The sequence below is a fragment of the Onychostoma macrolepis genome, chromosome 09 (genome assembly GCF_012432095.1).
Source record: "Onychostoma macrolepis isolate SWU-2019 chromosome 09, ASM1243209v1, whole genome shotgun sequence".
Lineage (NCBI taxonomy): Eukaryota > Metazoa > Chordata > Actinopteri > Cypriniformes > Cyprinidae > Onychostoma > Onychostoma macrolepis.
The window spans coordinates 17,002,591-17,030,294 of record NC_081163.1 but is presented as its reverse complement, the minus strand read 5'-3'; the positions used below and the strand labels follow the sequence as shown (position 1 = coordinate 17,030,294).

The following is a 27,704-nucleotide window of genomic DNA, read 5'->3' as shown; positions in this document are numbered from 1 at the left end:
TAAGTCATACTAACAAGAAACTATACTTCTAACCACTGGTTGAGAGATGTAGTTCAACCACACAACTTTGTTGGAACTATGGGAAACACTGAAACATTGAACTATGTTGCTTACGAAGGACTTGTTGGTTAACTATGCTTTTGGGAAATGCACCCCATTCTTGGACACTGACTAAGACCATCAAACTAACTTAAGATGGTTTAAAATGCCTTTTTAGCAGGGTTAGTCCACCAAGAACCCCCAATGCAACTACTTGAACTGTATATTTGAGAGAACTGGCATTTAAAGTCAAGCTGCAGAAGAGCAGAAAGGGTCTCCTCACCAGCTGACACTTCTGACATCTTCAGCGCCGATGTCTGGTGTGTGAGATGGAGACGCCCACTGCTGATCTGCAAAATCAGGTAACGGAGCTCCTGACCAGAGATCAGCGGACTGGACAGCAGCAGGCCATCAGGGTTCCAGGTGCGAAACTGCAGGCGCACAGAAAAGCCCTCCAGTATCGGTGCAGGTGCTGGCAGAGACAGAAAGCTGCTGCTGGAACTCTGAAATGTGGCGGCCACCAGCTGCGGTTCCGAGCAGGAAAAGGTCACGTTGCCCTGTGAGAGAAGGGAGAACGCCAAACATTGGTTTACATGCAAGCAGAGAATGACCAAATTGCAATGCAGCATCGGTACAAATGATCCAATTGCATATCTACTGTAGCTGATCACACTCAAGGAAATCAGTAAATTCATGCCAATGTCAGATGTCATTGCTGAGGCCAAAACCATGCAGTTAAAAGACAATAAAAGACTGTTCACAATAAAGAAATTGAAACCTCATTTAAAAATCTAGTTTAAAACATATGCTACATTTTTAGAAATTCACTACTTCTAATTAAATGTATTCCATTTTTAACAAAAGTTTCATTTTAATGACTCTAAAAGTATGTTTTTGTGTAATTATCAAGTAAAAAGTAATAACATTTCTTGAATACATCTTAGTGTACACATCTTAATCATTTGCATATTTTCATGAAATGTCATGAATTATTCATTCAAGAATATCACTGTATATCATTCATTTCCCTATCTTCCACTGTTTATTTCACTGCAGTTTTACTATTCATATATTCATAAGCAGCAAAGCAAGTTTTAAAATATTTTCATTTTTGTAACTATGCACTTTAAAAAGAATTTTAATTCAGATATTAGAACATGCTCATCATAGAAAAGGTGCACTGAAGTCATTGTATATATGCAGTTGAAAAACTTGCTAAAAATAAGTGTCATGTCATTGCTGAAATGTGAAAAATGAGATGCAACTGAGAAGCTGGTAACACAAGAGATTATGTCAAAGAAAAAAAGAAGAAAAGAGAAAACAAGCTGAAGGGTTACAAGAGAATTGGAGAGGCTGAGAGCCAGACAGGCTAAACCCACAAAGGCAGCAGGCGGTCTGGATAAATGTCACCAGCGCAGCTCCACGGAGAGCAACAGAAGCACAGAGAGCACATCCGCAGGACAGAAGCTCACGTAGGCGTGAAAAGGTTACTGCAGTGTGAGGTGAACACCTCATTGATCCCTGTGCCACAGGGCTGTACAGACACCAGGCTGCTGAACTGAGGCCTCAGCAGACCTTCTCCAACCTGACAGCCTTAAGCTGTGTAACGTGAACACGTGCTTGTATTTTACAGAGCTAGACGAATACCAGTCATCCCTCTTCTGAAGTGATGGAGTCGTGGTTGTCTTGTCATTTTGATTTAGGGAAATAGACAGGAATGTGATGTGATCATTTCTAACAAGCAGCTTTTTAGCGGGAAGAGAGAACTCAAATGTGACAGAAAAACATGATTTGTGAAATTGCTGAGAAAAGAAGCCGGAAAAAAGCTAATGTGTGAAACTCGGCACAGTTTGAGCACACCTTTAAAGATTCCTGCCAATACTGAAGTGGTAATATGTCATAATATGTCTGGACTCTAGACATATTATAATACAACACAACTGAAGCATCACATTTGAGTGAAAGGATCACAACATCACGAGTTCAGAACCAAATGCTTACCACACTGTATATCTGAGGCTTTCTCCGTTTCGCCAAGTCGATGATGTTCACTCCATTGTAGTAGAGGTTCTCCATGCAACCATGAAAGTTGCGTCGAATGAAGGTTCCAGGTTTACCTGGCAGTGGGATCCCACCAAAGCTTAGCTGTTTTAGAGAATGAATAAAACACATATCTAATTTCAAAACATATGAATAAAATATCAAATGTGCTTGCTTTCCATTTCTATCTATATTCTAAATTGGACAGATGGATTAATACCACTACATATAGTGTTAGTATATACAAAATTTGATATATATATATAAAGAGAAATGTTACATATTCCTCACAGGCTGCCATAGAATAAACCATTGTCTTCAGACTAGCTTAGTACACTGTTGTGGTAAACAAAATGCCTGAAGTCTTTGGTATTTTGGGCTGTCTTACACGATTTGCTTCAGGTCATGCCACAGCATTTCAGTGGGTTTAAGGTCAGGACATGACTCGGCTTTTCCAAACATGAAATTTCTTCTAACTCAGCCATTTAGTTGTAGATTCTGTGAAGGATCATTGTTATGCTGTTTGAGCCTCTTTCTGTTAAGCACCATCTCACGTATGGAGAATCTGACATGGTTGTAAAAAATGTATGGATACGGTCCAGTTTTTTTTTTTCCAGCAGCTCAGCCGCGGGGCAGTTTCAAACTATTTTGAATGTTGAAGAAGTTGTTTTTGTTTTTTAGGACATTTATTTATTTGGCAAAACTGTTCCATTTCTTTCTACACAGCATATCAGTCCATAATACTCTTTTTAAAAAGACACTGGGAACATCCAGTCCAGTGATGTGCCTTTACAGAAGGCACTGGTAAGTTCCAATTCCAAACCAGTAGGATCATAGGGGCTTATGTTTAAAAATAAATATATAAAAGAACAAGACGATCAAGTAATTAGGAAGCATGACAAGACAACTGCAGTGTCCTTGCTTCTGTGGGAAATAAAGGTCAGTCTGTGGCCAGGCGGTCATCATCTCAGTGGCAGCCAAGCTATGTCATGCCATTCCCGAATCTGGAGGACAACTTGTACTTCTCATACATAGAACAGTGGTGTCTCTCATAGGTGAGGTGAACTGCTGCCTTTAAAGTGCTATTAACTTCAGGTGCACCTCATCAGCTGCGCTCCAGTTAGCCTTTGACTTCTATTGTAAGTCTGGCTCTGGGACAGAGCTGGAGAATCTGTGATACAAGGGGAGGCAGATACTCCATCACAGTGGTTTTATGAACTCGCAATGCTCCCCTCGATGATCAATAATGTATTTTCTTGTGGTTTTGAAATCTAGCGCCTCATGGGTATTTAAAAATCCCCTGAAAACCAAAACGGTGTGATGAAAAGATTATTGTAATACATAAAATCTTTTTGTCTGTGCTAGTTATATTATTACCTCAAACACCTCATGTTCTTCTGTTGGTTGGAGCATCTTATCTTTTTTGCCCTCTTTAAATGGCTTAGCCAATTAGTTCAATTAATTATTCAATTACTTGTTCAAATAATTAATTATGACTGGACAGTGGGATTTAATTCAATTCCATTTCAAATTAGATAAGTGTGTTTGATATACAAAAACATTCAAATGTTTGGGGTAAGTAAGATTTTTTTTTAAGAAGTTGGTAACACTTTACAATAAGATGTCATTTATTAACATTAGTTAATGTATTAACTAACATGAACAAACAATGAACAATGCATTTATTACACTATTTATTAATCTTTGTTAATGTTAGTTAATCAAAATACAGTTGTTCATTGTTTATTCATGTTAGTTCACAGTGCATTAACTAATGTTAACAAACACAAATTGTGATTTTAATAATGCCTTAGTAAATGCTGAAATTAACATGAACTATAACTAGTAAACGCTGTAGAAGTATTGCTATAGAAGTATTGTTCATTCTTAGTTCATGTTTACTAATGAACCTTATTGTAAAGTGTTACCAAGAAATTAATACTTTTATTCAGCAAGGATGTATTACATTTATCAAAAGTGACAGAATTCTTTCATAACATTATAAATGTCTTTACTATTTCAAATAAATGTTTTATTCATCAAAGATTCCTGAAAATAATAAACAGTGTAACTTTTTTAAATAAAAAATGTAAAAATGTTATTATGAGCATTAAATCAGCATATCAGAATTTGTGAAGGATCATGTGACACTTAAGATTTTATTTTATTTTATTATTTAAAAGCACCAACTTTCATGCATCAAAGGCTTGTCATTTCAGAAAATAGGAAATTAAAGGGTCCCAGAGACCAACCTCATAGTCGACCTCTAGCGAGTCTCCATCACCCTTGGTCCTGAAGTGTTGAGTGTGTCTGTCCAAAGTGAAGTTGACCTGCTTGTTAAAGCGTTCGATCAAAACAGAGTGCCAGTGCAGATCATCCAGGAGACTTCCTAGAGTGACCACCATACGAGCACTGCTGGATCTCACCCTGCTGTCATCTGCCAATTAGAAGAGGTTTCTCATGAGTCATGTGCCACTAACATGGCATATATTCTTTAGCATATGCATTAATATATTCTTTAGTAATGCATTCTTATGAATTCTATCAATAGTCTGTAGTCAGTCAATAGTCTCCACTCCAAAGTAACCATGGTTAAATATTGAATACTTGAACACTTCAACCTCTTGAAGTTGCTAGCTTCCCCCAGTATTGTAACTCACCCAGGTTTAGATGCAAGGCCAGCCTGCCACGATGAAGCTCCAGAGTGATATAATCTCCTCGCTGGCCTTCTCCATGCAGTAAAACACCTTCTGCCTGTCGACTCTTAAATCGCAGCGATATAACATCTTTCACCGTGCTCATAGACTTCTGGTTGAATCGGTAGAGCAAAGAGCTTCTGCCATCAAAATCAGCCACATACGATCCTATTGACACATGAAATTTTGTATGAAACACCCACTGAACATATTCTCATTTCCTCAAAATTCAAATAACATAACAGTACGCAGAACAATAGATTAACTGGAAAGTCATTTCACATGAAATGTTATTCTAACAACAAAAATCATGATGAAAACTACATTGACTAAAAAACAAGGCAGGTGCCTTGAATTTATTGCTAGGAACATTTAAGGAAACAACATATTTGCAAACTTACAATCCAAATTCACAATCAATTAAGACAGCAAAAAGTAATTTCTGTAACAGGCTAAAATACACTACACATCTTTTTAAATATGAGCAACTTTTAAAACACTACTCATCATACATCAGCTGATTTTGAAGTTAAAAAGAAAAACTGGACATCATACACAAAATGAATGACGATCACATACTATTAGACTTTCACAACAACAAAAATACAATACAACAAACTTGAATTCAACAAACTCGTGCAGAAACATGCGCCTCGTTGCTAGGAGATGCATGACAAATAAGAACAATATGTGTTCTAAAATTGGCTCAAAATATCATACATGTCTGATACAATAGATAGAATCATAGTCTAAAGCAAAAAATCTGTTCCCATCACACACTACGCAGTTTCCTGTGAAATCCGTCAACTCCGACTTCCCAAAATCTGCCGGCTCTCAGCGACTAGTCTCGACTTGTCCAGACTGCAAATCGGTGCAAAAATCCATATCGAAGTTGTGTAGCATATTTCAGCTTTAAACTGGAGTTCTAATTGAGCTACTTAGATAATGTGAGGCTATCATAAAATGACGAGAATCTCTGAAGATATTAGTAGAGTTCTTACAGGAGAACCTTTCTCTGTTGAGGTTTTAATCGAGCAAGTTAATGGGGCTCAACAGCTCACAGCACAGACGATGAACTCAGCGAATCAAGCGTTTCACTAATGTTTAAATCTAGTGTCTGAATGACATTACACCATGAAATCAGCTGCTGCCCATAACTCAGTTCTGTAGATACTGGTAAACACAAGCGTTGGTTCGCAATTTTCACACGACTTAATAAGTGAAATCAAAAATAAAGGGTCACATTTTATTTTAAGGTCCAATTCTCTATATTATCAAACCATTATCTATTACTTCTGCCTCAATAAACTCCTAATTTGCTACTTATAGTAGTCAGTAGGGTTGTTAAATTTTGGTATTGGGTAGGATTAGGGATGTAGAATATGGTCATGCAGAATATGTGCTTTATAAGTAATTTATTAAGCTAATAAACAACTAGTTAGTAGTGAGAACTGGTCCCTATACTAAATTATTACCATATAAAGTATAAAGACCACCAGCTCTTTTCTGGAGGTTCAGCTTCCTAAAGTAAAAGAGAAGAATTCACATTTCTCCTTATACAAGACTCAGAAAGTTAATGAAGTTTGTCTTTAGATGGTCAAAATTTAGCATCTGACCTGAAAGAAAGCGTCTGCTATATCCCAATTACCCATTTGAACAATGTAGCCAATGTGAACAGTGTTCCAAGACAAAAGTTTAACCATTTTTCTTTGTCCATCAAAACATTCTAAATATTCTTAAGATCAAAACACAAAATCTCATGCATGTAAGCACAGCTGTTTTGCAGAAATCTCTTTATCAGTGTTCCAGTTCATTACTGTATAATGGCACTTATAATGATGTAAAACCCTACAGCCTGCAGAAAAAAGAACGAAAGAATGAGTTTAAAAAATAGATAGCAAATGAACGGCTCCTTTTTCGGATTAGTGAAGCAAGGCAGAAAGCCCGCATATATTCCAGCATTGAATATAATGACCTATTTTTGATAATAATAAGCAACTGCTCCATTTGGTCAAATAAGGATACTGTGAGCTATGAGGGACGTGGTCTGGGCATAGCAATACTGCAGTCATGATAATGACACTTATCTAGTATTGCACCATTCTCAGGTTCAGCTTGAGTTCACAACTGTCACAGCAGTTGGCTGATTAGCATTAGTATTTTGCTATTATGTGATATGCAGCTCAAGTTAATCTGAGCTGTTAGGTGCAATCACGCACTACCAGTGAGCACTAGCCGTCAAATCATGTATAATTAAAAGAACATTTATGCTCTTCTTTCAAGGTTATATTCAGCACTCAAGATCTAGTGTATATTAGTCAGACCAGTGCTTAAAGATTCATAATATCAGGCATCTATGGTTCAGATTTGCCATGGGATTTGCATGTGAATTCTTTAAGTGTCTGTGGTTGATTAGTACAGACAGCTGAACTGAGACTCTTCATGCAGCATTTATCAGCAAAGCACACATTAATTCGAGTTTAATACATGGATCATGCCACAGAATAATGAAGGCGTTAACTGTGGGATCTCTTTATAAATGCCTGTGTAATTCAACAGTTGATCCATTTTAAGGATCTCAGTATCATTAAAGGGATATTTAATTTCTCTAGCTAACACAGACTGATAAGTGTTTGATATTTGGACATCTTTGTTCAGTTCTGGAAAAGTATCATCAAAGAAAGTCATCAAACGACCTTCATTTAGAGGAAAACGGAGTGAAACTGCCGCTGTCATGCAATGAATTATCTGTGTCACCTTAATTCAGCACCTGGAAAAAATACTGTGTGACTAGAAAAGGACAAAGGACAGAGGGCATGTGAAGATCTGCAGCAAGAATTATGGGTAATGTTATCACCTTATATACTGTGTCACAACTGTTTTATTGTCCCGTTACCAAGACTGTGGAAATGTTCTCTGCGAACTGCTATCGGATCTAGGATGCTTCAGCAATCCTTCTTATGCAACTCTTTTTTTCTTTTTCTTTTCTTTTCTTTTTATAGCTCTCTCATGTAATGATAGAAGATATTAACTGCATAATATCAAAATCTGCACTGTAAAAAGGATTTTTCGAAGATATAAATAAAACAAAGATGGTCAAACTCTATTTTAAGGTCTCGCTATTAACAAATCATTAACTATGACTTTTGCCTCAATAAACTCCTAATTTACTGCTTATTAATAGTTTAAGGTAAGTTTAGGTATTGGGTAGGGTTAGGGATGTAGAATATGGTCATGCAGAATACAATACGTGCTTTACATGTACTAATATACAGCCAATATGCTAGTAATATGCATGATAATAAGCAACTAGTTAATAGTGAGAATTGGTCCCTATACTAAAGTGTTACCAAATTTACTAGCAATTTCTGAGTGAAAATCCACACACCGTTTTTTGTGTACATCTGAACTCCAACTGTAAAGCTAATCACAGAAATACTGCTTATCATTAAAAATAAATGCAAGACATGTAACTGTTATGTCTCAGAAAGTAAAATGCCTGCTAGTTATTTGTAATATTGTTTGAAACATTAAATACTCTCACTTACGGTAAGCACAGCCGTACACAGCCACCCTGAGGCCCACCCGACCACTGGGGCTCCACTCCAGAGGAACGAAGCGGAGGAACCGGGTTCTGATAGACTGGCTGAGTTTATGGTGGACCACGCTGTCTGGATTCACGTTACCCATGATACTCTGTAAACAGACAAAAAAAGAAAATGTTTTTTCATTTTCATCAATATGGTACACTTTGTTGTCCCAGTAGTTTTCTGAAGCATTAGAGGCAGAAATCTGTGTTGTTGTTGTGAGAAGTATTAAATATATTAGGTCAGATGGTTTTAAAACTAATTTAATAAAATGATCAGTATTAATTATCAGTCCATTTATTTTTCATTTTGATTCTTACTAGAAAAAAACAACAACACAAAAACCAGGTGTTTAAAACAAACAAACAACAAAAAACTACAAAGTAAAATCACATTTTCAAATCCTATTTTATACCATATTATTGGAATGTGCCTTACAATATTTTATAACATGCTGCTTTATCAGAAATTTTCCGCAGACAAAATGCTATTTATGAATACGCCAACCCAGTTGAATGCAAAGAGCAGTATTTGTTTGGAAGGTCGCAACAGTTTATGTAAATGTCAACTCTTTTTCATCTGCTAGCACTCATAATTTGACAGTAATTTGCGTCTGAGTCACTTCACAGTTGAGACTTGCATGGAACATGAAAAGCGATGACCAAAACACCACATGGTTACGGATGAATCACAAAAAGAGAACGTCAACTTTTTTCAAAGATAGACTTTTCCATGTCCCTTTGAGATAAATAACATCAACATTATCATCACCTCCCCTGGTGAGCCACTCGCAGCCCACAAATGCTGTTATGATGCCAGCAAAAACAACACTCTGACGTTAGTGACTTTCAAGGCCCTGTTTTGTTTTGCTTGCAGACACACTTGGAAGAAGAAATACTGCCCTAGCCAAAAGTATTAAGGATAGCACATTTGTAGATAAGCAAGCTCGGTGCATTGGAGTTTGTGGAAGATCTACTTTAAAGATTCCATTCTTAAAGGGGTGGTTTACTGTTTTTTTTTTTGGCTTGATTGTGTTTATGGGGTGCAGTCTAACATGTGTTCATGCTTCGTTTTTTTAAAAACGCATTATTTTTCATATAATTTACCTTTATTCCACACCGCCTGTCCCTTCTCTGACAAACGCCTCGATTATTTCCTGTTTTATGAAGCCCTCCTCAGAAATACGTGATGGGCTCTGATTGGTTAGCTGGCTCAGTGTGTTGTGATTCACTAAACCGCCGAGCATGCGTCTAAATGTCCCGCCCCTCAGCTCAGCGGCATGTGCTCCGGTTGTATTGTAAACAATGGCGTCATCTATATTGCTTATCAATTTGAGCCTGATTGAGACGCAGAGGATATTAGTGAAGAGGATCACGCAGAACCTGTGCAAGCACGGCTCTTAATGGTATGTTTGTTTGTTTGTTGTCTCATACTTTTAGATACTCTGTTATTATGCTATTGCTTATGTTAGCTTTTAATATACGGTTTTATTCTGATTAAAGCTTTAATACAGTACGGCAACCGCACACGCATCCATGTATAACATTTCTCATTGCTATGTGAAAATGTATAATTGGAACAGTTTGTTGGAGCTGATCTGACGATCTGAATGAGAGAGAGAGAGAGAGAGAGAGAGTGAGAGATGCAGAGCAGGGCGACGCGAGGAACAGTATTAAGAACGGCTGTTTTAGAACATTGATTTTGAAACTTGTGAATCCATTAGAATCGTTAGAAGACAGAATCGCGATTCATATATGAATAGATTTTTACGTGCGCCCCTAGTTTTCTCTTCCTCTTCTCTAAAGCAGCACAGCATGGCCTCGCCCCCTTCCTTACATGTTCCCGAGGGTGGGGTTTATCTGGGTCCGTGACGTAACAGACCCGGGAAGTAACTCGTTGTAGTCCCTTACCAGTCATTTTTGTAGGCATTAAACTTCCAGAATTTTAAAAGACGATATCTTTGTTTGCATTGAACTTTCAGCGCTGCAACTTTGCAGATATTGTTTATGCTCAAACAGCAACATTACAGACTAACTAACGTTAAAAAAGTGAAATTGCAATCAACCACCCCTTTAAAGGAACAGTCTTTATGACTTTCTTCTGTGCACACAAATATATTTTGAAGAATATTTTGAATTTGCTTTCATTGTGAAATGCATTTTTGTAAAATGCAAGGTTGTTTTTGGGATGAACGGTGACATACTCAAAAAAAATTGTTATCCTTTTTTAGTTGTTTTAATCTCATTTATGCATTTTAAAGCTTTTTTGGCACTGATAATCATTATATTCATATCAAACCTTTCTATACTTTATGATACTTTTTCTTCCTTTTCTAAAGAAGTTTAGGTATTTTTTTCCATTGTTAAATGCATCAATATCAACATGAGCACATTTGTCATTACATCACTAACACTCTCATTTGAGCACTCAGTGACGACAACATCCTGTCCCTGACTGCTTCTTCCTCTCTCTTTTTCCACCTCTGAGAGTGAAAAAAAGAAAACAACAATACATCCATCCAATTACCTATCAGCTCACCTCAGCCCAAGGGCGCAGCGGAGCTCCCATCGGATCCGAGAAGATGCCCCGGTTACAGGCTGCCCACGTAAACAGCTCCTCTCTACACTTCATTAACTCTATTCCTGTATTGACTCCTGCTAGACCTCCTCCTCCTTCATTAAGCCCCCATGCACTGCTGGCGTTATCATGGACTCTCCATGGACCGTTTCATCAACCCTGTTACGTCTGCAACTGTTATATCCTCCTGTGATTCACCAGTCCTCGCTTCCCTGAAACCAGTGTGAATTCACATCAGAAAGAAGAACCGACACAAGATGAGCTCAACTGGGGTGGGTTTTGTATTTGATATCTGACGGGAAAACGCTTGTCGGTGCTTGCTATGTCTCTAACAAAAGACTGGAGACAGTTCATTCAAACAGCAAACCAGGGTTATTACAGTATTGTTAACTGAAGCTAAAATGATCAAAAATACATTTTTAGATGAAAAACTTAAACTAAATGAAATTTTATTTTGCAATTTTAGGAATTTATATATGTTTTCATTTTAAAATAAACATGTCTGATGAATGTTTTACAACTTTTTATCAACAGAAAGCAGTTTCTGAGCTGCTCAAGTGTCAAATAGAGCTTCTACTGACCTACTCGAAGCATGAATTACATTCTGTCCCCAGAGAAGCGAGGGCCCGTGAGTGTCAGAAATAGACAGCACCCCAGGGCCTCTGTGACCATGTTTAAACGAGAGCTAAGACAGCAAAACTGTCCCTAGACGATAGACAAGGAGTCTCCTTCCCTTTCTCTCTGTCTCCAATGTGCATTGCCTGCACTAGGAAACATCATAAATGTTTTATTTACAGTCATCCAGTGAAGCAGAAAAAGGATAAAATATATCAACGCATCTGAAGGCATGGCAAGTGACGATTTCATCATTGTCTGAGAGCTGTAGGGGTGTCGCTAGCATGTGTACTGTGAGCCAAGACAAACTCGCGCACAATGTGATTTTTAGCACACTTCTTCTGCAATTCTGATTTTGGCCTGCTATGGTTGAATGAGTCGCAGACTTTTACATCAATTATATTTTATGGGACCCAAATGGGCCGCCAGGTTCATGCTTTAAGCGAGCTAATCTAACGAAACCTTGGGCCCTCCTATTGATTGCCTATGGGGCTGTTCAAGCCTCCGTGTAATGTGAGACCTGAGAGGTATGAATGAGAGATGGAGGCAGAGAAATAGGGACATAGAAAGAAATGAGTTGATTTAGCTACCCATTATCAATGACATATGATTAGTGCTTGCTTGAGAACCATATAAAGATGAACTGACAGGCAAAAATTACTGTTATTTATTAAATAAAATGCTGATTAATTAAACCAATATTCACTATTATTAGCATGTCTTTGCTGAGAAAGGTCTGAAATTATGATAATATAAGACATTATTTTATTGCTGCATACAAAAGCATTGAGCAAATATTACAAGTGACTTTAAAAGTCAGTATAGTTTGAATTACAGAATTTACAAATGGATGGGGGAATGATTAAATGCCATTTTTGACAATGACATGTGACAATGACAATGACAATGACATTTTTTATAAATATAATGCACTCGCATATAAGAAATTGAAAGAAAGAATAGTTTGTTTTATGTAGCGTTTGATAGTTCTGTTCAATGGAACTAACTAGTTCAAAAACAGAATTGTGTCAATGATAAAAGCTTAATGAGTTCAAAGACTTCATAGTCTGCCACTTTTGAACCTTCTAGTTATTCAAGCACAACAATAGTTTTGCTGTCGTAAGGTGAAACCTTTGTGGTATTGATCCTATGATTTGCTTGAAAGTACTGCCAGGATTTCACAAAATCTTCCCTCTTGAGCAGAGTACATCCTTATAAAAAAAACTGTGTTGTCATCAGCGTTATCAGTTTAAAAAAGGCTGAGTGTCCCTCCTGATTAAGGACAACTAGGCATGTTTTACTACATATTCTGTTCACAAATTCACATAAATTATTAATAATAATAACAACTAGAAGTTTCACATTAAGGGCCAGTTTTACTAACAGCATGCACCAATGCAAACCGTCTTTTGGCGTTAAAATAGTACTGTCAGGATTTATTAAAGACGTGCAGGGAAGAATTAGCGCTGAAAAGGCGTGGACACAGTTATTTTTGCACCTGACCTTATTGAATATGCATAGGAGGAAAGTATTCAAATGAAACACACAATGTGATTTACTAACATCAAATTACTGGTATTTGCGGCATTATCTAATGGCCAAAAAAAGCATGTCTTAAACTATTTTGCACTTGAAATGGCTGCAATTGGTGTTGCTAAGAGGAGGCACCACAGAGAACAGAGAGACTAGGTAGAAGGGAGAGTTTTTTTTCCACACGTATTAATTTATTTAATTTACAAGAAACTATTGTTTGCCAAGCCATGTTATCTTTAACTTGCTTCAGGAATTAAAAGACAACTTGGAATCCTCAACTAGGAGTCCCGCAATACCAGGTCTATCAAAACTTCTTGCAACCCTTCATTTTATGGCCTCTGGTTATTTTCAGCATACTGTGACTTCTTTATTTCTTTATTCTTTATTTGTGACTACGCTAATTTGCACTGCGCTTGGCAGGCTATATTGTGTTGGTCAATGTGTAAATTAGATGTTGCGTCTGTGTTCTTTAATGTACACATTGTTATTAAATCACCCGCAGAAATTTCCACACTCATCAGCGCTGTTTTGAAATTTTTGCCCTGTTTAGTAAAACTGGCCCTATGATTATAACATTTGATTGTTGTGAAATTTCATTCAAGGTAATGAGGAAAACCATATTGTTTTCACAATGTGTATGTGTGTGTGGTAAAAATAGGCTCAAGTGCTAACACTCAACTTACACCTTCCGCTAGGCTCCATATTAACACTTTACAGTATTCACATTGCTCCACTCATGCTCACAGTGTGAATGCTGGAAGCTGTTAATATGACCACCAGAATAAAAACTTTGCATGTGGTGTGAAGCAGGCTTTATACATTCATGGTGAGAATGCAAGCTTGAAATTCCTTATGTAAGACAAAAAGGGGGGAACAAATGAAAGAGAGAACAAAAGAAAATGAACAATGAAATAAAGGAGAAAGAAAAAATGTGAAAAAAGAGAAAGGGAAAGACAGTCCTGCTTGATAGCAAAATGATCAGTCATAGAGAGGTGAGCTGGATGTAATGACTACATAACTGTCAGTTTTAACATCATGTTATTAACATTTTCCAGTTTGATTCCTGTCATTCCAGAGAGCAGATCCTTCCTGGAAGAAAAATTCTCACATCCCAGAGACACTAGCACACTTCTCTCACACACAGACTGTATGTGAAGAAAAAAAATGACAAAGGATGGCATGAACACAGCTCAGTAGCTCGAAGCCCCACAGGCTATAAGACGAAAGAAATGACCGTGGTGAGGCCCCCACGCAGCTTCTGCAGTCAGCAATTTTCTGTCAACGTAGGCGAATCCTGTTTCCCCGCCAGGAGACGACGGCAATACAAGATGAAGACAAAGAATGAAATGTGTCAGGGAAACTCCAGCAAGATACATGTCAACAGCTATTTCAGCTTTTGAAGTGCTCGCCTGTCTTCAATTCACCAGGGCCACAATATTAAGACGTTACGTGACATGAGCTGGTCGGATCTCAAGCATTTAACCAAAAATCAACAGCATAAAATTCACTGTTATTGATTAAAGATACAATAAATGCTTTTTAAAAAACATGCATGTTTCTTCCACTCTATCTCCTCTGTCTCACAGCAAACACTATTACACATCAACACACTCAGCAGCAGCATCAGTGCAGACTGGAGAGAGCAATTATCTGCCACTTTGGGGAGCCTATTCACACCTTCCTACAGGAAGACCTTCTCTGACATACGAGGAGGCAAACAAGCTCTGCGGATGGGCCGTCCTCTTTGGCCAAAACATTTGGCAGCTTTCCTCAGCAGATACAGATACAACACTCATTAAAACAAAGCACCGTCTTGACAACAAGTTAAGACTGTTTTTCTTTTTATTCTTTTTTATTGACAAGCCATTCTTTTCATTTAGCAGACACCTTCTTTTCCAAACCTTTTTGCCTTAACACTGTGAACGTGACACTCTTGTGAAGGAGGCCGTCTAATACTCTTTTATTCTTTATTGTTGGCTTGTCTAAGCTTGAAGAGAAGTTAGTCAGCAGAGAAAGAAAGGAAAAGCAGAGAATTCAGACATGCAGTTTTACGTTTACATTATATTTATACATTTTATCCAAAGCGGCTCACATTGCATTTCAAATATGCATTCAGGAATGCTAATAGAGGAGCGCCGAGGATCTGATGACTGGAAACATTTGTTCGTTCTGCCTTTAAATGTTGCTGCTGGGAAAAATATCAGCCTAATGTACCATCTTTGCATAATGGGTTTTCACAATAATGCCAAAAACTATGGGAATATTATGTCATCACACTTGAGAAGAAATTAAGCAGCTGGAGTATCAAACATATATTACTGTTCAAAAGTCTTTTTTATGTTTTTTTAATGGTCACCAGTGTTGTATTTGTTTGATCAAAGGTGCAGTAATACTATAATACTGTGAAATATTATTACCTGTTTTCTGTGTTTATACATTTTGAAATAATAGCAAAGCTGAATTTTCAGCAGCCATTACTCCAGTTCTTCATTTCACATGATTCTTTCACATGAATTCATAATATGCTGATAAGCTGCTCAAGAAACATTTCTTACTATTATTAATGTTGAAATCTGTTTTGCGCTGCTTAATATTTTTGTGGATACTGTGATACTGTTCCTCTGAGATTCTTTGATGAATATAAAGTTCAAAAGAACAGCATTTATTTCATTTGGTTTGAAAATATGTAGATTTTACTGAATACATAATCTTTAAACCTAATCATTGCATTGCCATAAATGCTGGTGTTGCAACTCATTACTACACGGATGTCTAAACTTACATAATCTTAATTATAATTGATGAATATGTCTGTATATTTCCAATACCTCGCATATGGCAATATATATGACATTTATATTACATTGTGGGAATTTCTTTTCTATGATGAATCGATGTATCCTTATGTAAAAGGGCAAGGATCAATCTTCTAAACCTGGTGAATGACACTTTCTTGTAAACAGAATATAAATAAATCCAATCGACTGGTACCTCAGAAGCATTTATATACAGCTTACTAAATCAATCCTTTATGCACGACAGCACAGCATGACTCAGAATGACGGTGAATATAAACCATTTTTTATCGTAAATCATGTCAAACATTCAGAGCTTTATAATGAGCCTATTGTGTATCAAATAAAAGTGCTGGGGGAATATTAATAAAACTGAGATAGACTCCTGACATTATTCATGTTCAAAAAAAAAAGATTTTGATTTTATGATTCTGTAGTTCTGTAGTTCAACTGAACCAAGCAAATCAGACCTGAAACAGGCAGAGATTATTACCGGTTCCCTTCACACTGCTGAGGGTGTTACCTTTACACTTCTGATCAACTTTATTCTACATTTCCACCACATTAAAAGCTAATTACGTCTTACTCGACTGTAATCTTCTCCTTTCATTAAACACACTTTGAAAATGTCATTATATCTTTAATAAACCGGCGGTCTCATCGTTTGAATATAATTACAAAGCAGCGATAGGGGATGATGAAAATTCCGTCATTTACACACATTATAAGTGTAGAGGCCAAGCCCGAGGACAAAGACAATAGATGCGTTGGCGGCTCAGCATCAAGCTCTCTTCAAACACCTGCGATGATTGAGAGGCTGTGGCAGGTTCACCATCATTAGAACGATCTATTTCAGGAATCTCAGAAATGCTAGCAGCAATTTGTATGTTAGTAACTGAATTCAGAGTTCGTTTAATGGGATCAGAACTTTTAAGCGCATGGAAATAAGCTGCACTAAAGATGTTCAAAACAAGACGATCATTTTCCTCTGCAGCAGCATAGGTGATGCGTAATCAATTAAATCAGTAAATATTCAGCCACAAAAGGAGATTGTCAAAAGGATAATGACCTTACTTTCATATGCTCTCTGGAAATTGAATCCAAACAGGGCGATCAGAACTCCAACGCAAAGCAAAAGGCACTTGTATCACCCTAAAGGGGATTATTTTGCGCTAATGACGGGTAAATGTACATTATTCCACTTATTACTTACCAAATAAATAAATAAATTGACATGAAATACTGATTTGAGCTGAAATGATCCAATTATGTGAGAAGAAAGAGACTGCAGAGTGATACCAGAAGCATTGAACTAGCACACTGCAGGAAATTGGTTGTCAGGAACAATGGTGAAATATCCAGTTTAACGATCATTACACGAAAATATTCAACTGCAGAATGCTGTGATTGACCAATCAGAATTGAGCATTCCGGTGCACCGTGTAATAATTTTGTATAATGGCCGCTAAACTGTATAATTTACCATTGCCCCAGACAGTCGATTTCCTATCGCTGTGCTAGTTTGCTGTATCTCATATCACTCTACAGTCTATTTCTTCTCACATAATACAATAATTTAGACTAAAATCAATATTTAATTTGCATTTCTTTATTTATAAGATAAGCAGCCATGTAATAAGTGGGATAATGCACGGACAGTTATTTCTGCAAAATGAGCCATGTGAAATGGTACCAAAACACGCACACCTACCCCAACATTGTCCTCCAACATGTACTGCTTCCACACGCGTCCGGTGTCACTGTACAGGAGCATGTAGGTGCTGACCCAATCCGTGCTGCCGTGACGGCCTTGTGTGGCTACCGCTGTCACCTCCATTCGGTCTTGGAGGTCAACTTGCAGCCAGGGCGACCTGTCCGTCGACTCTGGGCTCCACCCACCTCCTCCTAGAGAACCCCATAAGACCTCTGTCAAAGTTTATCAAAACATTATTCGAATCTGAGTGTCATATGATGTCCTTGCTGAAAAGCAAGATGTATGGGAGAAGAAATTGGCTCTGGCTTTCATTCGAGCAACTATATGAAACTATCAAAACTGCATTTTAATTTGGCTTTCAGTTGGTTTTGTATTCAGGGGGTGAGCTGCTGTCAATCAGTAGACAGCTTCCACTCCAAAACAAGCCAAGAAGCGTCGACCTCTTGACCTCACTTAACATGTACAGCGTTCACTTTGGATCAGAGAGGGCTGCTGGCACATGTACTCCATATAAAGATGCGTTTATGCCTCCACAATCCTCAAGCTCACTGTATGGAGAAATTGGTCTGACTCAGGCAGAGAGGTTCATTACTCAAGCACTGCGGACACCACGGGAGCAGATCAGAGCAGAATTTTAAACTGGGGACCTCTGACTTGAAAGAAGCAGCGTTTACACAGACCCCCTGGAGAGAGGAATCATTTAGTTTGTTACAGATGCAGGCGGTAGAGGTTGGTCACATCTATAAATAGCTCAGAGAACATGCACAGATAGGGCAAGAGTGAAAGCTCAATAATGTCTCAAACCTGCAATTTTCTGGAGTTATGGTTTTCTTTCTTGTCATTTTGGGAATGAATTAAATTCACATGAATGCAGTAAATATTTATGATTTGCATCTTGGAAGTTTTTCTTTTCCCCATGATTTATTTATATGGTTTTAAACAAAAAGTTTAGACACAGGGTTTATACTGATGATGATGATGCATTGTATGAAAATATTCTTGATATATTACCTTGATAATAATATTTTATAATAGTTGTATAAATATATATATTTTTAAAAAGCTTAAAACATGAACATGTACGCCACTTTTTATGATTTATATATCAAAGAATGACAAACCCAAATACATGTACACTACAGGCAAGGAAGGGTTGCTGTAAGGGTTCATAAATAAAAGGCTAACACTAAGGAAGGCTTAAATTTCCAAAGTGTAATTTACATTGTCTTCTTAACTGACACATATGAGTGAATTAACATGCAAATGAGACCTTAAACTTACCATCTTTTTTGTTTAATTTGGCAAAGTATGCAGCCCGACTGTCTGAGAAATGTGAAGAGCTCTGAAAGGAGGCTGCAGGCAGAATAGATGCCAGAGATCCATCACAGCTGTCTGGAAAACACAACAAATATAAAACAGACAGACATTAGCTCATGTGAAAATAAACCCCTCTACTTACAGATTTTCTTCAGACGAATCCTTTTCTGTTCAGATAAGCTTCCATCAGACAGGTGAGATGGATCTCTTCACTAATACGGATACCTTCAAATAATCCTGATAGTGTGGCAAATCCATCTTTATGCACCCCTTTTGTTCATATCAAACCTAGCTGAAATATTTTCAGAATTTGAATAACTGAGTTATATAATAACTGAACTTTTTCCTCAATACCTGTAGATTTGAAGGACAATCAATGTACAGATCCAAGCTGAAATTACGTTTAGCAGTTATTTAAAAATAATTAAACAAATGCACACATAAAAGTTTGGCACTGGCATGGTTTTATATGTTTTAGAGGTTGTATAATCTCTGTAATTATACAAAAAATAATGGCTTCATGGTCAGAAGCTTAAAAATGAGATGGGGAGAAAAACAGGTTTCTGGGTCAAGAAAGCAACTGCTGAAGGTTATCTCTATGGTAACAGCAAAATATACCGCTGCACTTTGGTAAAAGTGTCATAATTAGGGTTAAAACTCAGCAGGGGTCTTGACTTTACTGTTTGAAGGAAAAGGTTATGTACTATATTATCACGTAAAGTTCACAGACGAGACAATAAATCACCTATTTACACTATACTGTGAAAAAAATCTGCCTTACAAAATTCATCACAAAAACGTCCAAAAACATTTAGTAAAAATCTTGCCCATAAAATAAACATTCTGTTGCAAGGTCAATGAAATTTGTTGCTGTAGAACTAATGTCCCACATGAAGTGTCCTGAATAAGATCTCCAATCAGGCTTCAGGGCATAATTACTTTAAAACCTACTATTAAACACCACATGTGCCATTCTGAACTAAAGACAACCGCATGTTTTTAATCAATGAGTTAAAATCTGAATGAATTTAATTAGCATGTCGACAAACTCTTCGTGAACCTTCTCTTGGGTGTCTGCTAGAGATGCTCAGCTTCCTTCACTGTGGTTTTCATTACAGCTCCCCAAATGATGTGAATTACTTTGCATTGCAAGCAAAGGCCTTGAGGCAGGAAGAAAGAGATATGAAAGGGTAAGTGAATATCAATAATTACATATGGGATTTCTCGGTCAGCTCCCTACCGGTGTTGCATTCCACAAAGACATTTCCATTTAAAAACATTCTGGCGTACTTTATGCTTGCCGTCCAATGTTACAAGCGAGAGTCAAAGGCTTAAAAGGGCACTTAAATAAATTGATAGTTATGAACATCATGAAATTATAGTCATCAGTTGTTGTAAGTTCACAGGGGCTGTTCTATACATTCTGTATATGAATGATATGAAGTATTTCAATCACAGAAAGCATCACAGACAAATGCTGCATGCTCCAGATAGCCCCTCCTTTTAAATTTAGATGACATATGTTCAGCTATTAGCCTCCTGCTAAGCGCTAACCACTTTTGACCTTCATACATATGTGAAGTCACTGCAGTGTCTGAATCTTTTCGTCATATTTTTATGTTCAAGCTCTCTTGACCTTTGCACATTCACAGTGATGAGACCAACAAAAGCAGATTTCGTGAAGGCTGCCATGAAACGGTAATAATTATGAAATGAAAAGCTCTCATTCAAGCAGACCCTTCAAAATTCTAATTCAAAATCTGAATTTGCATGAATTCCTCAGATGAAAGTATGAATGTTCATCCATTTATGGGAATTTGGGTATTGAGTCATTTTGAAAGATGATCATGGCACGGCACTGACATTTAACAGGAGAATAATGTGTTGCATTTATTAGAAATATAGCTATTATAGTCTCTGTACACAGTAAGCAATAAAGGTGCATTCAGTTATAATTTGGTGATAATTGAAAAAGTTTCACACATTAAGATACAAATTGTTCTATTGGAAAGAGTGATCGGAATGGTGTACACTCACATGAGAAAGACTTTACTCATAATAGTTTTCTATAAGAAGGGTTTTAATTTTGGTCACCGAGATGTTTCCCCATGTTGAAATGCTGTGAGCTGCTGTGTTTGACTAAATGTCAGAGAAAATCCTCACACCTCACCCTGTGAAAAAGAATTGCGCTTAACTGTATTGAATGTTTAATTGTAGTGTACTTAAAAACTGTGCTTGCAGATAATATATTAATTAAATAAACAGCCACTTAAGTGTACCTGAAGAGAATAAACTTTCATGACTGTTTCTTAAACCACTCCCATACTTAAATTACTTAAAATGTACTCAAATAACTTCAGTTAGATTAAAGTAATTAGGAATCTTTCGTTATGCTTTAAAGAAGCACTTGTAATCAAGTACTTAGTATAAATTTTAAGTTTGTTTTTACTTAATTGCACTTAAGTATATTATTTCTATAATATGTACTCTTTTTAAAAGTATGTTTAAAGGGTTGACCCAAAATGAAAATTTTCATTAATTACTCACCCTCATGTCATTCCAAACCCATAAGGCCTTCGTTCATTTTCATAACACAAATTAAGATGTTTTTGATGAAGTCTGAAAGCTTTCTGACCCTGCAAAGACAGTAACATAACTGAAATGTTCCAAGGCCCAGAAATATAATAAGGACATTGTTAAAATTGTCCATGGGACATCAGTGGTTTAACTGTAATTTTACGAAGCTACAAGAATACTTTTTGTGTGCCTATATATATATAATATTTTTTTCTTTATTCAACAATTCTTCTCTTCCATGTCACCATTCATGATAGCACCATGATGCATCTGCTCGTAAACAATGCGCAGCATGTTCTACGTGTTTTACGTCGGCAGCAACGCACGCATACGTCGAATTGTTGGTCATTGTCATTGTACTATAAAAACATCCTGTCAGTTTCAGAGCTTAAACTTTGTTGTTAGTGTAAAAACAGCTTATTTTAAAGGCAGTCTGCCAAAATGACAGCTTTTGGAATGTTCTAATCTTTGATGTAATAGTGTGGATAAGTACCACCTTCTACACCGCTGCCTGTTTAGCCCCGCCCACCATTTCACGCATGTAGTGTTTACGAGAGAGGCACACTCACAGGTCTATGCAGAAACTAACTGATAAAGATGGCTCTGAAGACAAGACGCTGTGCAGTGCCAAGTTGTAGAAAAACAGTGTTTGCATTGCCTTCCTTCTGATCCCAATGTTAGGAAAGAGTGAATTAACATTATTTTTAATGAAGATTCAGATCACATCAGTAAGAACTCAGTCCTTTGTTCAATTCATTTTACTGCGGATTCGTTTACAAACAAGGCACAATTCTATGATACACAATTCAATTCTTGATACTGTGCCGACTACATTGAATCTGACAATAATGTCGCAACATATCGTTTGATATGTATTGAGTTATTCATGCATTTTTAACCTAAATCACAGCAGTGTACATCTATGAGGAATGTACGCTATCAAACATACACAACTACCGTATTAGCCAATCATAGCACTGGGCATTTACTTCCCGCCACGCCTATTCAAACAGAGCGTTATAATGAGGAGGGTTAAAAACAGGATGGAAAATAGCCTATTACTTCTAAATTATGATGTTTTTGATGTATAAATCCTGATAACATTATAAGTGGACCTCAGAGAACAGTACAAAATAAAAGCAAAGGCAGTTCATGACCCCTTTGACGATGTCCTTTCTATGTTTCTGCACTGTAAAAAAAAAAAGTTGAGCCAACTTAAAAATTTTAAGGCAACCAGCTTCAGCAGATTTTTGAGTTTTCTCAACTTGTCGTTTTAACTTTATACAACACAAATTTGGGAATCTCCCACAAAAATAAGTTGAGCAAACTCAAAAATCTGCTGAAGCTGGTAAAAAAATTTTTTTTAAAGTTCGCTCAACTTTTTTTTTTTTTTACAGTGTGGGCCTTGAACGCGATAGTTGTGTTGCTGCCTATGCAGGGTCAGAGAGCTCTCGGATTTCATCAAAATCATCTTAATTTGTGTTCTGAATGTCTTTGAAATGACATGAGGGTGAGTAATTAATGACAGAATTTTTATTTTTGGGTGGACTATCCCTTTAATTGTAGGCATACTTCTTTTTCCATAAACTCGGTAGATACGGTAGTGTTTGTGTCGTTTGATGATGCAAGGAACAAAAAAATGAATCAATAGAACACACTGAATCTCATGCTTTACCAGAGGAGACAATGACAGAATCAGTTCCTATACGACCGAAGAAGTCAAAGGTTAGAAGCCAGAAGACCGACAGAGACAAAAAATGGGTGTAAACATCAATATGGCATACGCAAAATGGAAAGATTTGATGATAGAGAAAATCCTGCATAGTAATGCCAAAGTAGTTTCTTTTTTTACTGGACATGTAAGGGAATTCATTAATGTGTTGAGAGCGCTCTCCAAAACTCACTAGTATCATTTACATAAAACTCAGAGACACTCATGTTGATCCATGTCGATCCATGTCGATCTGGAATTTAGTGCAAATTATTGACCTAATCTGAATCTTCTGATGAAAGGAAAGTAATCAAAACTGCACAAACTTACGAGATCTTTTAGAGAAAGCCTGTGGCGGCGCCGGCTCTCCCTGTGTGCTCGTTGAGCTGCGTTTAGGATTACTGTGCCTCCAGCGTGGAGTGGCAGATTATGAGTACAGCGATCTGAGCGTGTCAGCACTCAGAGGCCACTGATCCGGGTAAGGCAGGGGAGCAGATCTGCTTGGACTCCGACTCTCTCCCCATTGTTACACGTCTCCACGCCAGTGCACAGCAAGAAACTCTAATCTGCTGTAGAGCAAGCGAGGACACAGTGAAAACCGGCCTCCAAGCGATTACAATAATCACTGCATTCCAGCCATCTGCGAGTCGAGAGCTGTGTTCATTTAGGGAATCCATTCGGTTTCAAACGGTGTCCACGACAGGCTGGAGGGAGCTGAACAATGTTTCCAGCTCAATGAAGAAACAAGGGTTGAGTGCAGATGAGGTAAAATATCATTCCATATTGCTGCAAAAACCCTCTGCGTGACCTGACTTGACTGCACTCATATCATGTATGTGAACAGATGCCTGTGATACTGATTTAACAGCCAAATGAAGAGGATCAAGCTGTTTTCATACATCTGAGTGTCTTATTCTCCTGGCATGTCTATTACATATCAGCCGTAATACATCAGAGCTCCTCAGGGATTATGCTGATCACACTGTCACACACTCTAACAGCGCTATTCAAGCCCTTTATGATTTAACCCATTCATTCTTCCTGACAATGATCTCCATTCCTCTCATTTCTATCTACATCATAATTAAAAAGTCTCATTAGCTGTGAGAAATGTAATGCATATTACACCACCACACTTTGTTTGAGAATGCATTCAAATAAGGTAATTTTACACGCTTCCAAATAAAACAAAACGCCCTAATTTATGTAACCAAACCCAAACGATAGTACAGTGAGTCAAATCAGTGAATCAGTTTGTGTATCCGTTTATTTCCTCAAACCGTACAAATGTACTGGTTCAATAGAATGACTCAGACTTTCTAACTTAACATATGAGAGAGACAGAGAAAAAAGATCACCGCTGAGGTGAGTGCTACATCGTAGATTGTTATTAGAAAAGATCTCTGTATGGTGCATGTCTTTGCTTTTGACTTCTGAATGCAAACAGACATGCATACATTAAATAATCCACCAGAATGGCAGCAAAGGTGTTTAGATGCCGAGTGCAATATGGGCAAAATCTGTATGCTAATCATGGTTTACTCAAAGAATTACATATTATATTTTGCTCAAAATGTGAACACCTTTAACAGCATTCTGATGGTTTATTCAGTGTGTGCATGTCTTGAATGCTTGTGTGTTTATGTTAAAACCAGAGAAAAACACATTGGCTTCCAAATTTCACGTGAACATGGTACATATATGAATTGCACACTCTCTTAATTCAAATCAGGCTCTTGCAGTTTGTAGTTTTGCTTAGATTTACATGTTAGCTGGTAATTCAGTGTCTCTCCTGAACTTTGCTCTCATTTCTCTTCTCATAGAATAACCAATTTCATTTAGATCAAGTGGCTTTTGTTTTTGTTCTGCAGTCTGTGTCGTCGTGTTAGCAAAAGATTAATTGTCAAAAACAGGCCCTCGATGATAATATGTATTTGGTATCAATGTAATTGTATTATCCTGCTCTCAATGATAAGCATAAATAGCTTTCTCACTCCTACACTTGCTGGGAAATGAAAGCTCTCAATATCTGATTCCATCAGCATCGGTCTAGAGCGAGCCATCCATCTTTAACATCATTGACTCCCACTGTCACAGACTGCAGCCCAAACAGATGCTGGCTGCATTAATTATATTTCACAATTGTCAGCAGATTAACGAGGACACTTGTGGTTGCCAGCATGTCATAAAGTGTCTGACTGCATATAAATGTCTTTTGACCTTTAGTGCAGTCAAGAGGTCAGCGCAAAATGCCAAGGCTAAAAATGCAAATTTGTTGAGGCTTGAAAAATGATGTAAGATAGTATTCAGTTCTCAATAATACTGAATGCTTGTTTAGTTCTGGGGTAGCCTACAACTGAGACTTACACTGCTGGCAGGTGGGCTGATTAGAGAAAGCTATACTGACAGACTATCTGAGCTCAGTGTTTTTTTCTACAGTCTCAGCAGGTTGACATGTAGGTTGAACAATACAAAGCTATCAGCTCCAGTATTGTCTCTCAGCCATTGCTATCACTGAGATTATATGAACCGAATTTACCTATACTATAAAACAGCAGATAAAAAGAAAAGCACAGTAGAATAGTGGACTCCGTTGAAAAATACAGAATAGATTAGCTAAATTGTTTACAAAGCAGTTTGCTGGTTACTAGTACTGCAGTTCAAAGGTTTGGGGTCAGTAAGATTTATTTCTTTATTTTTAAGAAATTAATATTTTTCTTTAGCAAGTATGGATTAAACTGAACAAACGTGACAGTTAAATTATAATGTTACAAAAGATGTCTAATTTAAATAAATGCTGTTCTTTTAAACTTTATATTCATCAAAGGATCCTGAAAAAACACAATGTTTTAACAATAATAATAAGCAGAAGAAATTTCCACCAAATCAACATATTATAATGATTTCTGAAGGATCATGTGGCACTGAAGACTGGATTAATGGCTGCTTTCCATCACAGAAATACATTACAGTTTTAAATACATTCAAATTATAATCATATTTTATTAAATAAGCATAAGAGACTTCCTTTTAAAAATCTTATCAACCCAAACTTTTGAACATAGTGTACATTTTACAAGTGTAGTCGAAATTAATTGTCAAATATAACTGAGATCCCATTATATAGTCATATAAATAAATAACAAACATTGCAAAAAACACCAAGTAGAATCATATAAAATACAGGAGGCATATCAGCGTATTACAAAGATAAGTCAAAATGAATGTTGTAATAGCTTGGGAATTTAGTCCACAAAATGCAGGGAAAAGTACATTTGCATTTTGAAAAACATATTTGTGTGTGTGTGTCTGTTTGTGCATTATACGAGTAAAAGAGCACCACTGCAGGAATATCTTTATAAGGATCAATTTTATATGCACATATATATGCACATATATTATTAGCAGACTTTCCAAAGTGACCAGGGAAGGACTCCACTGCTGGTGTCAGCAAATAGCTTTAGTGCTACCAACGAGCTGGATTATGCAGTGACAGTGGCTTGGGAAATGTGACCAAAATCTCATTGGTTAATCAGATTTATTTCATTTATTTGTATTTTTTATTGGATGAAACCGGTCTCTCTCATTCTAGAAGTGAAAAGGCCTTATGTTTTGGCCACTTTCATGCTGGTTTTGTCATGGCTACACAGTTTGAGATGGTCTACCTGCAACAATAGCCAGCCTAACCAGCCAGTGCCAGTAATAGGCATTGTCTTATTCCAGTAACAGCTTGTGCAAGCTTGTGCCAGAAAGAGAACAGTGTCGCCCATCTAAAACAAGCCCAAACTGCTCTAAGATGTTTTTGTTTTCAGCAGTAGTGTGGAGACTATCATTAGCGGTGTGTGTGTGGTCACTCTTTGAAAATGTGAGTAATGTCCTAAAGCAGTAGCTCTGCATGCACACAGGATTTGCTGGCCCAGCACTTAGCATGAGAATACTGCTCCAAAGACAAACCATATGAGAACTTGACCTTCTCATGCAGATTGGGAAAGAATTCTTTTTGTGACAGATATGCATCATGAAGCCTAATAGGAACATCACTCAATGCCTTGATACGTTATTCTCTCCAATGATTTTAAGTAGAACGTGTACCCAGGCCTATGAAACATTAACCCTTCTTTCAAAGTCAATGATAACTGCTATCCATTATGCTCTTCAGCTTTTTCCTTTAATCATCCTTTTAATATACAGCTAACAGAAAAAAATCATATCAGGAAGACACTGACACAGCACAACCCAAAGAGCTCAATGCACTGCATATTATGTGAAAAACCCTGGTAGCCAGTCATACAGCCATCTCCACTTAAAATAAAAGAGGTTCATGCTAATTCTGTGCATATTTGCCAGAAAACTATAGGGACCCCATTGCCAAGACAACTGCTAAATTGATCGAGAGAAGGTCACCCACCAGGAAACCTAGCCAAGTTAATTTTTAGCATCACCCAAGCTGTTGATGAGACTCAAGCAAAGGATGTAAAACAGCATGTTACACCCTGAGTGCAC

At 37.2% G+C, this 27,704-nt stretch overlaps 1 protein-coding gene across 2 annotated transcripts in view; it reads right to left on the bottom strand.

Annotated features, from left to right (window-relative positions):
* cntnap5a (contactin associated protein family member 5a) overlaps positions 1-27,704 on the bottom strand; it is a 64,281-nt gene that overhangs the window by 27,279 nt on the left and 9,298 nt on the right. For both annotated transcript variants that reach the window (XM_058786907.1, XM_058786909.1), the window contains exons 2-8: positions 18,878-18,988; positions 17,594-17,787; positions 8,324-8,471; positions 4,740-4,943; positions 4,332-4,516; positions 2,041-2,184; positions 323-596 (exon numbers count right to left, since the gene is read on the bottom strand). In XM_058786907.1, coding sequence (XP_058642890.1) covers positions 323-596; positions 2,041-2,184; positions 4,332-4,516; positions 4,740-4,943; positions 8,324-8,471; positions 17,594-17,787; positions 18,878-18,988 — 1,260 coding nt within the window. The remainder of the gene's footprint in view (positions 1-322; positions 597-2,040; positions 2,185-4,331; positions 4,517-4,739; positions 4,944-8,323; positions 8,472-17,593; positions 17,788-18,877; positions 18,989-27,704) is intronic.